Source organism: Hippocampus comes, unplaced genomic scaffold, assembly GCF_001891065.2.
Source record: "Hippocampus comes isolate QL1 unplaced genomic scaffold, H_comes_QL1_v1.1 scaffold463, whole genome shotgun sequence".
NCBI classification, from domain to species: domain Eukaryota; kingdom Metazoa; phylum Chordata; class Actinopteri; order Syngnathiformes; family Syngnathidae; genus Hippocampus; species Hippocampus comes.
This window is the reverse complement of record NW_017806181.1, coordinates 281,343-292,798: the sequence shown is the minus strand read 5'-3', so window position 1 is coordinate 292,798 and position 11,456 is coordinate 281,343. Positions and strand designations below refer to the sequence as shown.

Sequence of the window (11,456 nt, the reverse complement as noted above, 5' to 3'; positions counted from 1 at the left end):
CCACCAGCCGGAGGCCGTACGCCGGCAGGCGGGCGGAACGGAAGGTGTTTTCCTGGAACATCATCTGCACGGAACAGTGGCGCCGCGCGTCCACGTGGAAGGGGGCCACGTACGCGTCCTCCTCGTGGAACTCGCGCAGCCACCGACCCTGTTGAGAGCAACGAAGAATCGCCTTTCTATAGCAACTCAAATCATTATTTTTCAATAATTGCCCATCCCAATGCGAGCCGCTTTTTTGGTCGTCTCCAGTCAACGCCGTTGACGCTTAAGGTGTCAAAGAGCTCAGAGCTCTTTGTGGTTTTTTGTTTAATCGTGCCGGACAGGGTTCGACCGTTGTTGTGAGGCAAAACGTCCTCCCTGAATCCATCTTGGGTTTTGGTTTTCTCCGTTTGACGCACACTCTCCACGAAAAACAACGAAGCCCGCAACTTACGCTTTCAAATGTCAACGGCGAGGTGCGGCGACGACGCGACAACCGATGGATTTTCTAATTCATGGAAAAGCACTTGAACATCCAAACCAGAAACGGAATCATCGCTTCAAGTTGCTGCATGTTCTGCGCTGTCGATCATAACGGGCTGTCCTGTTTTTGAAGAAAGGGATGGAAACGTTCCCGTTTGGTTCTTTTTGATCTGATACATGGATGGATAGAAAAAAAGAAATGCTGCCACTTCAAGCGGAGTCATTGGCGAGTTAGCAGCCAGTCGAGCGCCGAGAGTTTGGCGAGCGCGAAGCCGTTTGCGACGCTTCTGCGCGGGCATCAGGTCGGACCGCAGCGCGAGCGGTCGCTACCTTGAAGTAGATGCTGTTGACCAGGACCAGGACGGCATCGGCGCCGATGGCGCCGGCGGGCAGCGCGTCCCGGATGTTGTTCTCCGTCTTGTTGGCCACCCAAGCGTTGATGGCGCCGCGGGACGCTTCCGGCTCGCCCTGAGGCACGGCGACACCTTTTAGGAGGCGCGCGGACGAAACGCGAGCGACCGCTGGCTCGGCAACGAAAAGGAGCCCTCGCACCGACCCTCAAGTCCAGCGACATCATCTCGGCGCCGTAGACGCGTCGGCTGATGTTCTGGTAGGCGGCGTCGAAGCGCAGCGATCGGTCCCCGAAGAGGCGAGTGGCCACCGCCAGCTCGGTGCTGGCGTCCTTTGTCCTTTGCAAGCGACACAGGAGCTTGGCGAAGTAAAAGTGGACTTGGGCCGACGTCCTCCCCGTCACCGAATCGAACTCAAACACCTGCCGACACACGCGCGAACGCGTCAGTCGGAGGCGCTCGAGCCGACCGAGCGCCGGCTTGCTCGCTAGCGCCACCTTCATGATTTCCTCCAGCGTGCGTCCGCAGGCGCCCAGTTTGGTCACGGAGAAGGCGGCCGACACGCCCAGCGGGGACAGGAAGACGTTGCTGTCGGCGGTCCGGCCGAGCGCCACCCGTCGGTACAGCGACAGGGCGAAGCGGGCGTTGGCGACGGACAGCTCCCACACGCGCCGATCGGTCGCTCTCGGGACCGAGGCCTCGAGGTCCTCGCGGTCGGCGGGCTCTCCCTCGGGGGCCCGGTAGACGCAGCGAGGCTCCAGGGCCGCGTCCTTGGCCTTGATGCCGCACGGGTCCTCGGGCGCCCGGCCGGACGCCAGAGACAAAACGCTGAGAAGAAACAGCCAATGGCAAGAGGCCATCCTGCGGACAGCCGGTCCGGGCGGCGGGGCGAACCGTGAGCGCTCGTTTGTTCCAGCGCCGCCGCGACAACGCCCGGAAAACAGCCCGCGCAGGCCATGCAAAAAGTTTTTTCCCTATTTTACTGGATGGGAGATTCGGAAAGGGACTCTTTTTGTTCCGGGCGGGAGAAAAAAGAAGGTCCCCAGTCGGTGTGACAATGTCGCACTGCGACTGTGAAAGTAGCAAAGACGCCAAGCGCAAAGCACAAGTGGCCAAAGTTGCACAACCGCGCCGGAATCAACCGAATTAGCCTCGCGCCACAGTTCAAAGCGGCGGCCGTCCCGAACGGGTGGAGGAGGCGAGCGGCCGCCGGTTCCGCAACGGCTTCGTTGAGCAAACGGCCGCCGGCGGCCTCCACCAACGCGCCCCACCGTGACCGCCGCGGCCATCTCGCTCGTCGGCTCACTTGGACGGGCGGGCGCGCCTTGACGCCGAGCCCGAGCGGACAAGAAAATGACCCAAGACGGATGGAATCCATCCCAGAAATACGACGTCCCGGCTTGCACTTGTTGCGAGCTCGTTCCGCAATGCGACGTTCTACCGACGCGTAGGCAAACACAAGCTCCTGTTGCGCGCAGAGGCACCGCTTTCAGTCAAGACATCAAATATGAACCTCCCAAAAGGAAAAAAAGTGGACTGAGCATTTTTACGCGCCGAGGGGCAAAAGCAGGGAAGAAATTCAAAGTAACGATCACGCCAATCTTTTTATTCGCAGAGTCGGACAAAAAAGTTCTTACCTGGGCAGACGACACGCGGGATTTATGCGTCACGGAGGTCGGCGACCTGCGGTGCGCAAACACGGCGTGGACCTTGGGACCCCGAGGGGGCGACGGTCATATTTGTACTCGACGAGCAGAGCGAGCGTCCGTCCGCAGCCTCCGAGACGATCCGCCGTTCTCGACGGCAGCTGCAACGAAGCGCTTTCCACAACCTTGAACATCACGTGCGCTTTTCGCCCGTTAGGTCAGCAACGTCGGGGGCCTTTTTCCACTCGACGGCTCGCACGTCACGCACGCTCCACACTAACCCGTTAAGGACGAGCCAAAACACGCCCTTTCAAACAAAAAGCACTTTATTAGCGCGAGCCAAAAGAGACCCTTTCAAATTAAAAGCGAGCACCTGAGCGTTAAAAGAGCTTGGGCAGCTGTCTGAGGCGACTGAGGTCCAGGATGTTGCCCACCGAGGCGTCCCCGGGCGCCGGCGGCCGGCCGGCCTCGGGCTTCTCCTCGTCGGCCATCTCGTCGGCCGGCGGCGCCGCCGCGGGCCTCGGCTCCCCGATCAAGCGGCTCCGCGGGAGGAGCTCGAGCGGGCCCGCCAGGAGGCCGTGACGACGCATGTAAGTCGCCGTGGCCACCGACATGTTGCTCGGCGACAGCGGCGAGAGGGCGGGGCCCGGCGAGGTCGCGTCGCCCGGCGGCGAGCGCTTGAGGTACTCCAGCAAAATGGCCGTCCCGTCCGGGTCGGTCGGCGCGCTGCCCAAAAGGTCCCGATAAGTCAAACGGCCCGAAACATCTCCCTCCGAATGAAAACCAGATCAAGGTGAGCAAACGTTCGATGCCGACGAGACGGCGCGCTTCCTCTCCGGCCGGCGGTTACGTGACGTGCGTACCTGCGTTGTTGCGACACGCCGGTCACGACCTCTCGGCCCTCCGCGCCGCCGCCGCCGCGCCCCTTCCTCTGGGACGCCGGCGAGCCGCTCGTCGCTTCGGCCGCTCCCTGAAGGGGACAAGCACGCACGAGTCAGGTCACGCGCGCCGCCGGGCAATCGCGGCACAGGGAGAGTCCGCTCCCCTGTTGTCCGGGTCAGGTCGTATGACGGCGACGGCTTCCGTTTGGGTCGACGGCAGATGAAACGCGAAGTCGGAGTGCCGCGCTTTGACAGACGAGCGGCGTTTGTTGCTCGAGCGGCCTCGGCCGGTATCGGCGGCCGATGCCGCGAAAGAAAGCCGGCGTCGGGCACGCGGCGCCCTCCCGAGGACAAAGAGTGCGCGTCACGTCACGTACGTGCGTGCGGTCGCCGTAAAAGCGGGGCTCCGTCTCGACCGTCGGCTCCGGGCCCGCGACGTCGTCTTCCCGGGAGGGCGAGGCGAGGGCGCCAGGGACCGCCTGGGGAGGCGGAGTCTGAGCGCACCAAAGGAGACTGGCACCTGAGAACCAAAATCAACAAATCCAAACGGGGCCCGCAACGGACGAGTCGACGGGGAGCCTCACCCGTTGCCACGGCAACGCTGCTGCTGGTACAGGTGCCCTCGGTCCCGCGGGTCGGCCGCACCGCCTGAGCTTCCAGCAGCATCTGGACCTGCGCGCGCACCACATAAATACGTGGGTTATGGCTCCGAAGCGGCACGAGAACCGCTGTGATGACGCGTAAAAAGGAAGCAAAGCGGAGATGTGGCGAGGGCGAGCCATTCAAGGAAGCTTGAATGGCTCGAGCTCCACCAGGCATGTTTTCCGGCTCCGAAGTGGCACGAGAACCGCTGTGATGACGCAAAACGGGCGGGGCGGCCCCCGAGGACCGACTTTGGCCCCCACGCGAGCTACACCGCGCCACCCCGCCTTCCCAAAAGTTGTTCAAAGACCCAGCGGCATCTTTTTGGCAACGTGCTGCAGCCATCAAATCCAACAGGGCGTGATTATTTGCGCGACAAAATACTGAACTCGCTCAATCAAGTTGAACAGTTTGAACCTGAACGAGTTTGTCTTTCTCGCTTCATCAATCCGGGCGCCGGCCCGCCCGGCGGGTGCTAAATTAGCACCCCCGCCTCACAGCGCAGTGGTTGGGGGTTCAATTCCAGCCCCCGACCTTTGCGTGCTCCCCCCGCGCCTGCCCGGGTTTTCTCCGGGTACTTTGCTTTCCTCCCGCATTCCAAAAACATGCGTGGCAGGTTACGACTATTCCGCGGTGTGAGTGCGAACGCGGATGGTTGTTGGTCTGCGTGTGCCCCGCGATGGGCTGGCAACCGGGTCGGGGCGCGCCCCCCCTGCTGCCCCAAGGCGGCCAGGATAGGCTGCGGCTTCGAAAATGGATGGATGATCAATTCAGTCGAGAGGCCAGACAAAGGTTCCGCCCCAGCCCGGTCAAGTTCCCGTGGGGCGGAGGGAGTCGGCCGTTCTTACCTGAGCCTGCAGGAGGCGGAGCTGCCGGTCTTGCCAGAGGAAGCGCCGGGCGTCGCACGATTCCGTCTCAAAGGAGGAGCGCGGCACACGGGCGGGCGACCCGGCGGCCGGCGCGGAGGCGGGAGGATGGCGAGGCTTGGGCGCGGGGGGGCTGCGGGCCACCGGCGTGCCAAGCGGGGGGCGGCGGGTGGTCCGCTGAGGGGGGTGAGGGTCGGGGGTGCTGTGGAGGAGAGGAGGAGCCCGCTCCCCGTCGTCCTCGGCGCCGCCGTCCATCAACAGAGAAAGTTCCGGAACGGCCGGCTGAACGGGAGGAGCCTGAAAAGCGAGACGTCGTGTGGCCCGGGCCGGAACGCGCCGCCAACGGCGGGCGGCGCGCTCGCCTACCTGCTGTGCGGGAAAGTGGGGGCGAGGCGAAGGTCGAGGTGACCACTCGTCGTCCTGCACGCCAGAGTCTTGCTCGCTGACACATGTCGTCGCCGCCGGAGGAGGAGGAGGAGGAGGACTGTCACTACCAACAAGAACAAGGCATGCGAGAAAGCCATTCAGACACAACGGCCCCATCGCTCCCTCACAAAAATGCATTTTTGCCCTGCCTTGACTCAAGTGTACCCACAGTTCGGTCACCCGCATCCCCGATCATCACGTCTCCGCTTAAGAGACACGAGTACGCGCCTCGCTTTTGGCAACGAGTCCGCCGCTTGAGCCGATCTCGAGCGGCTTTTGTTTTGTTTTTGCTTTCAAGGCTCGCCGAGACCGAGCGCTGTTGTAAGGCCGCGCCTCTCCGCCACGTCAGCGCTCAACTCGGAAAACGAAGCGACGGGGTCCGACCGAAGGTGCGGCGACTGACCTGCCGAAGGAGCGCCGGGCGTCTCGGAAGACTCGCGCTTGCCTCGGGTCGGCTTCCGGGATCAGCTGGAACTCCAAAGGCCGACCTTCCGCCGCCGCGCCCTGCCGAGCAGCGGTGGCTCGTCACCTTTCAGGCTCACGCCCCCGACCTCCCGCGGGCCTTCTTCGCACTCACCTGGTAGAGCGTCACGCGCCGCCGGGCGCTCAGCAGCCGGCACTCCAGCCGCCGAGCGGGGGCGGACGCGGAAGGCCGACACTGGAAGAAGGCGGGCGCCGCGCGCGGGGAGGCGAAGGTGACCAGCAGGAAAGCGTCGTCCTCCGACAGAACCCTGACGGGCGGACGAGAAAACGTGGCCGCGGGGCTTCGGGCGCCGGCGCTTCCTGTGACGTCACCAACCTGTCTTGGAGGGCGGAGCCAAAGAGGAACCGGAGACACCAGGCGCACACGTGAGGGTTGGACACGAGGCTCACGCCGCTCAGCCAGCTGCCGCGCAACGGGAAGAACGTCAAGCTGGCAGCAATACCTGCGCACTTGAACAAGCCGTCAGTTCATCGCAAAATCGACGGCGCCGACAGCGAGCCGCTCCTGCACATGTCGGACAACAGTCCAAAATGCGGAGACCGCCCCCTTGCCCTTTGGTGCCAAGCGTCGACCTCGCCGCTCCCCACCTCGCCTCGTCCTTGGGGAGGCGGCTTCCGGGGAGCGCGCGCCCTGCCGTTCATTCGCTCGCCGCAGCTCCGCGCGTGCCCGGGAGACTTACATGCCAACCAGCGGCAGTTTGGAGGCTTTGGGGTCAGACTCCAGCAGCAGCAGCAACTTCCTGCTCTGATCCATCGTCACAAACCTGCACGCAGGCACACGCGCCATCGGTACGCCGGCCGGCGTTATCCGCCACGCGCCCGGCGACGGCCTCACCCTCGCCGGCGGCCGCCCGCGCCACTCAAACTCCTGAGCAGCGCGGTGGGGATGACGGGGACGGGGCGGACCGGCTGCGCGTCCAAGCGGACGGACGGACACACGGACGACCAGCCCAGCCAGAAGGACGCGGCGTCTCCCCGCCGCTCGCAGCTGACGCGACCTTTCACCTTCATCAGCTGGCACAGATCCAGGGGCTGCCGGCCGCTCACGTGAGCCCGTACTGCCTGACGACACCACAAACGACCGTTTTTCGTTCCGCTCGACTTACACGGAGCTTGGACCGTCTCTCGCTCTCTCTCGGTTTTGGACGGTCCTCGACATTCAAGAGATGAAAATTCGGACAATATCGGTCACGTGAGTTTGCTGCGCTCGTGCCGCATGAAATCCTTGTCGGGATGGGGAGGGGGTAGAAAACAAAACAACCCCCACAGCTCCGTTGTCTTTGTGTGTGTGTGTGCCGGAGCTTCCTGGTCTAACAAATCCATTTTCCTGAAACGGCATTCGTCCCTTCCGCAGCCCCCGCCCAAAATACGCACGCTACGTCGAGCTGTCGCGTTCGTCTTGTCGAAAGCTTTTGTCTTTTGCTTTAGTGGAAAAAAATGAATTGAACAAAGGAAAGCGAAAACCTTTTGACGCTGTGTGCGCGCTTGAATACGGACGTTTGAGTGACCGATGGGCGGGACTCACAGAGATGGAGCGCGTCAGCTCAGCCTCCGATTGGATGAGGTCCTCGGAGCTCTCCTGGCCCGAGAAGGAGCAAGGAACCAGCACATCCCCCGGCATCGCGGCCGCAGGAACGCGGCCCGGGTCGGCGGCCCGCTCTCGCCCCGGATCGAAGCGGTCCAGCGTCACGGTGACGCCCTCCTCGTCTGGGGACGGCAGGGGACACCGACGATGCATAAATCGTGCCGGATTCGGCCGTGTCGTTCCATTCCGTTTCAGACCGAGATCGACGGCATATTTGAAAATATCTGCTGAGAACAAATTGGCCGACCGATGACTCGGTCGGGGTCTCCCGGGAACGCGGCCCTCAAGGCTTTTGGTCTCTTCGACCGCTTTCTTTCTTCCACTTTGCCCCGGTCACCCCGAGCAGCCACGCGATAGACGGCCCGGCTTTTGGATCGGGCACCGAGATCCGCACGCGGAACGGCAGCCGAGCCGGTCGCAGATGGCGGGCAAGCGCGCCCCGCCCCGCCGAACATTTTGGCCGGCTTTGGTCTTCACACGCGACGCGAGGCGAGCCGAGACGTGACCTCTGACCTGCGTCCACGGCCACGGAGCCCAGGAAGAAGCAGCGGACAGGAGACGCGTCGCATCGGCGGGCGTGACGCTGAGCCAGACGAAGGGCCTTCTCGCGCAGAAGGAGGCGCGGCATTCTAAACACACACAAACGCTTGCAAGTCTCCGGACGGCCAAAATGAAAACATTGAGCGCGGCGGCAAGACAAGAGCGGCGTTAACCACGGCAACCGTTCATCACATCGGGAATAAAAGACGAGTCTTGAAAACGGGGACAAATTCGGACAGTTGTCAAGATGCGGCGGCTGAAAACGCGGCCCGCCCGACTTTGTACTTTGCACGGGCATACGCCGACGCATCGAAACCAATCAAAACAAGCGGAGAGGCTCCGCCGGTCGGAACTGTCCACGCGGCACGTAAAATGCCGCGCGGACAGAAGGTAGTCGTCGTCCGGCTGGCGGGTTTACCGTCTTCGGGTGGTTCACCCTTTTGAACTTCACCTGCCGGAATATTAGCCTGCGCGCGCAACGGATGAGTCGGCCTTTTACCTGTGAGAGCACAGCTGGATGCAGAGTTTCTCTCCGGCGGGGCGGCCGTCCCACAAACAAGTTCTGGATTTGGGGAAGCTGAGCGCCGTCAGGGACCTTCCAAGGACAACGCGGGTCAGGTTTTGGTTAGGCAGGAAATCACTCTATTGCCCAACGCAACGCCGGGTTTTCTGTTCGCATTCCGTTAGCGTCCCTCGTCATGTCCTGAAAGTTGCGCATATGGGAAGCAACGACATCACACGGACAAACTCCGATCTTGTTTGGATGCTCGGCGACATGCAAAGACCTTCACAGGCTGAGGGCACGGCTACAAGAAATCCAGCTGTGAAATCGGCTAAGGGGGAAAAAAAAAACAAAAAACGCCCAAAATGTTCCTTTCCTTGCTTTTGCAGTCCGGGGTTGCAGAGGCGCGGAATGAGCTGCCCTGCCCACTGACTTCAAAGAGAAACAAAAGCATCAAGTGACGTGATCAAAACGGTGAAGTGATCATCGGGCCTGTGCTCACTGGTGGGGCTCGCGCAGGGGTCTGCCGCCGTCTCCCTGAAATATTTATTGCGTTTTAAACGGCCGTCAAAAAGCCCTTTCAGGGACAGCCCCGAGAAATGAGCGTGAAATGGGGACTGTCCAGAACGCTGAATGAAAAAGAAAAAAAGACAATTCATATTTAGGATTCTGTAGGCGTTAAGTTTTCCACTCCATCAAAAAAGCTGCAGGTCTCTTGATGCCCCCCCCCCCCCCCAAACCCTCATCAATCTCCGCAAATATCAAAAGGATCGCTCCAAGGACATGACTGTCTCTTCCTCGCCATGGGTACTCACTTGAGGAAAATGCCCGATGTCCGTAAAATGCCCAATTCTTTTGGATATTCTCAGAAGGCATCGGTCGAGTGGTGCGCATGAATTTGGGTGGCGTTTGGCGAGCGTTTGCGAACACTAAACAACGTTAAGCTCTGGTGAAGAAAAAGCGACAGTGAATGCTCACAAATTCCAAAATACTGCGGCGATTGTTTTTGATGTTTGAAGAGGATGCACACGTTGAGATGCGCATGTCAATTTTCGGGAGGATTCCGAGCAGTTTTCTGACACCGAGCGCCCTCAAGCCTGCTTGCATGGACGGTACCGCTACATTCACGCTTGTGGACGGGCCCTAGAAATGCGGGACAGTAGACATTTGTTCTTCAGTCGTCCAAGTAGTAGAACCTGTGCCCATCATCATTATTAGCGGTATTATTCTGATTATCTGCAAGGAAGCATGAGAGCAAATTTCGCTCACCTCGCCCCCACGTTTCGGGGACCGGGGGCCTGGTGGAAAGCAGCAGCCTGCAAAGCCTGGAGGTTGACCGGGCAGCTCATCGATGACTGACACTTCGGCACAAAACAACCGTCAAAAAATAAAAATGCAAGAAAAGAAAAGAAAAGAAACGAAGGGGCGGAGTGAGCGTTTGGGCGCGCGATCGTTAGCGGCGAGCCGCGTTAGCTCCCGGCGTCTTCGACTCCGCGTGCCCGTTTTTCAGAGCATTCGAATGGCGAGTAAGACGGGACAAGAGGAAAGGCGCGGCGGCGGGCTGCCTCGCGGTTGCTTTTTGGCGAAACGTCGCACGCTCGAGCGGACGCGGTTCGACGATGGCGCCGTTTAGCGCTCGGCTGGCGGGCCACTCCGAAGCCAAGCGGAAGCATGAGCGGCCAATCGGAAAGCGCTCTCGCCGAATCGCCGACCAATAGCGTGCCACTTGACTTCCTCGTTGGTGGGCCGCGGAAACAAGAAGAAATCCTCACAGCGCCCCCCTTGAATAATGGTCAACAGCAATTAGTGGACGTGGCGCCTTTGATGATTACTGTACTGTTTGCAATGCTTTTCAATTATTACTATTTGCATTAGTGACAGTGGAAATACTGTACGAATGACGTGGTAGCAGAAATGGTTCAATTTCACCATTTTTAACGTGTTTTATCGTGACAAAGGATAAAATGTTATCAAATTGGCTGACATACGTACCAAAATTAAATGAAGCATTTTTGTCTCAAAACTAAACCGACGGTTATAGCAAAAATGTCATCTTTCTCAATTTAATTTCCTTGCAGGGTTTATTTGAAGTGGAGGCTCTTTCTTTCGGTGTTACTGTACGTCCTTAACTGCAGAAGAAGGGCGTCACGCCAGGAGGCGCCGGTGAGGCCCCGAGTGTGAGCAAGGTAAGACAACTTCGCTTTACTCCGAAAATACACGTCCGAACACACGAAATGCCAAATTGATCACATTTCTATTAGGACAATACTTGCATTTTTCAGAATGGGTCTCAACTAATTGTGGGGACGTCAAAAGACACGAATACCTGTAAAACGCAAAATCAGATTGAGTGCGATTTGAGAAATTTGTGTTGTCCAGTCGGGTTGCTGACATCTCGAGATGAATACGCAAATGACGGTGCAGGTAAAAAGAAGGTTCGCTCATAGAAAAAGTATCCATTTTAATTTGCTTTAGGGGAAAAAAAGTGGATGTTTTGGTCCAAACGACACCTGCTGGACATACGTCAGCAATACACCCGCCACCGTGACACCCCATACTCAGTCCAAAAAAAAAGTCCAAATTACCCATGATGCTCAACACCAAGATTGGTAAAAGTGATCGGACCAATCACGAGTGACGACAGTCAGCTAGCTCCTCCTCCTCTTTGGAAAAACAGCAAAAACAACAACAAAAAATATATAATATCTTTTAAAGTAAAAATAAAACAAATTCCGCAATAAATGTCAAACTAATGTAAAAAAATGAACAAAATGTATCACAAAAAAATAACAAACAAAACGAAAAGTCTTCTTTGGTTGATTTTCCCGCCGGAGGCTGGCCGTCGATCGTCTTCTCCGGTGACTCGGGCGAACACGCCAAGTGACTTCGTGGGCGGTGCCGCGTCACGGCGCGACTTCTGTCCTGCGGAGGGGGCGAGCTTCGTAGAGCGTGTTGTCGTCATCGTCGTCGCTCGCCACCGCCGCCGTCAGCTCCAACGCGTCATCCGAGCGGGCCAGCAGTCCGTACTTCTTCCTCGGGGACGTCTTCTTCACGCTACACCAAAAACATCCAC

General features: G+C 59.3%; 3 protein-coding genes across 4 annotated transcripts in view; all 3 read right to left on the bottom strand.

The window, feature by feature from the left end:
- Positions 1-2,426, bottom strand: part of LOC109506810 (antithrombin-III-like) — a 23,151-nt gene extending 20,725 nt beyond the window's left edge. Inside the window, exons 1-5 of the mRNA XM_019855786.1 lie at positions 2,363-2,426; positions 1,310-1,673; positions 1,019-1,234; positions 793-930; positions 5-148 (exon numbers count right to left, since the gene is read on the bottom strand). Coding sequence (XP_019711345.1) covers positions 5-148; positions 793-930; positions 1,019-1,234; positions 1,310-1,672 — 861 coding nt within the window. The 5' untranslated portion in view covers position 1,673; positions 2,363-2,426. The remainder of the gene's footprint in view (positions 1-4; positions 149-792; positions 931-1,018; positions 1,235-1,309; positions 1,674-2,362) is intronic.
- Positions 2,427-2,449: 23 nt separating this feature from the next.
- Positions 2,450-10,428, bottom strand: stil (STIL centriolar assembly protein). Of its 2 annotated transcripts, XM_019855802.1 has the most exons (16): positions 9,653-10,428; positions 8,381-8,476; positions 7,855-7,970; positions 7,282-7,463; positions 6,592-6,818; positions 6,437-6,520; positions 6,073-6,159; positions 5,851-6,004; positions 5,677-5,777; positions 5,214-5,337; positions 4,830-5,144; positions 3,924-4,011; positions 3,717-3,859; positions 3,322-3,428; positions 2,832-3,184; positions 2,450-2,765 (listed from the first exon to the last, which is right to left on the bottom strand). In XM_019855802.1, the coding sequence occupies exons 1-15, from the start codon at positions 9,730-9,732 to the stop codon at positions 2,839-2,841; spliced, it is 2,250 nt and encodes a 749-aa protein (XP_019711361.1). In that variant the 5' UTR covers positions 9,733-10,428; the 3' UTR covers positions 2,450-2,765; positions 2,832-2,838. The 2 variants fall into 2 exon arrangements, with proteins under 2 accessions (XP_019711361.1, XP_019711360.1); XM_019855801.1 differs by lacking the exon at positions 2,450-2,765 and having other exon boundaries at positions 2,767-3,184; positions 9,653-10,427.
- Positions 10,429-10,823: 395 nt separating this feature from the next.
- Positions 10,824-11,456, bottom strand: part of fam174c (family with sequence similarity 174 member C) — a 10,858-nt gene continuing 10,225 nt past the window's right edge. The window contains exon 10 of the mRNA XM_019855785.1: positions 10,824-11,437. Coding sequence (XP_019711344.1) covers positions 11,287-11,437 — 151 coding nt within the window. The 3' untranslated portion in view covers positions 10,824-11,286. The remainder of the gene's footprint in view (positions 11,438-11,456) is intronic.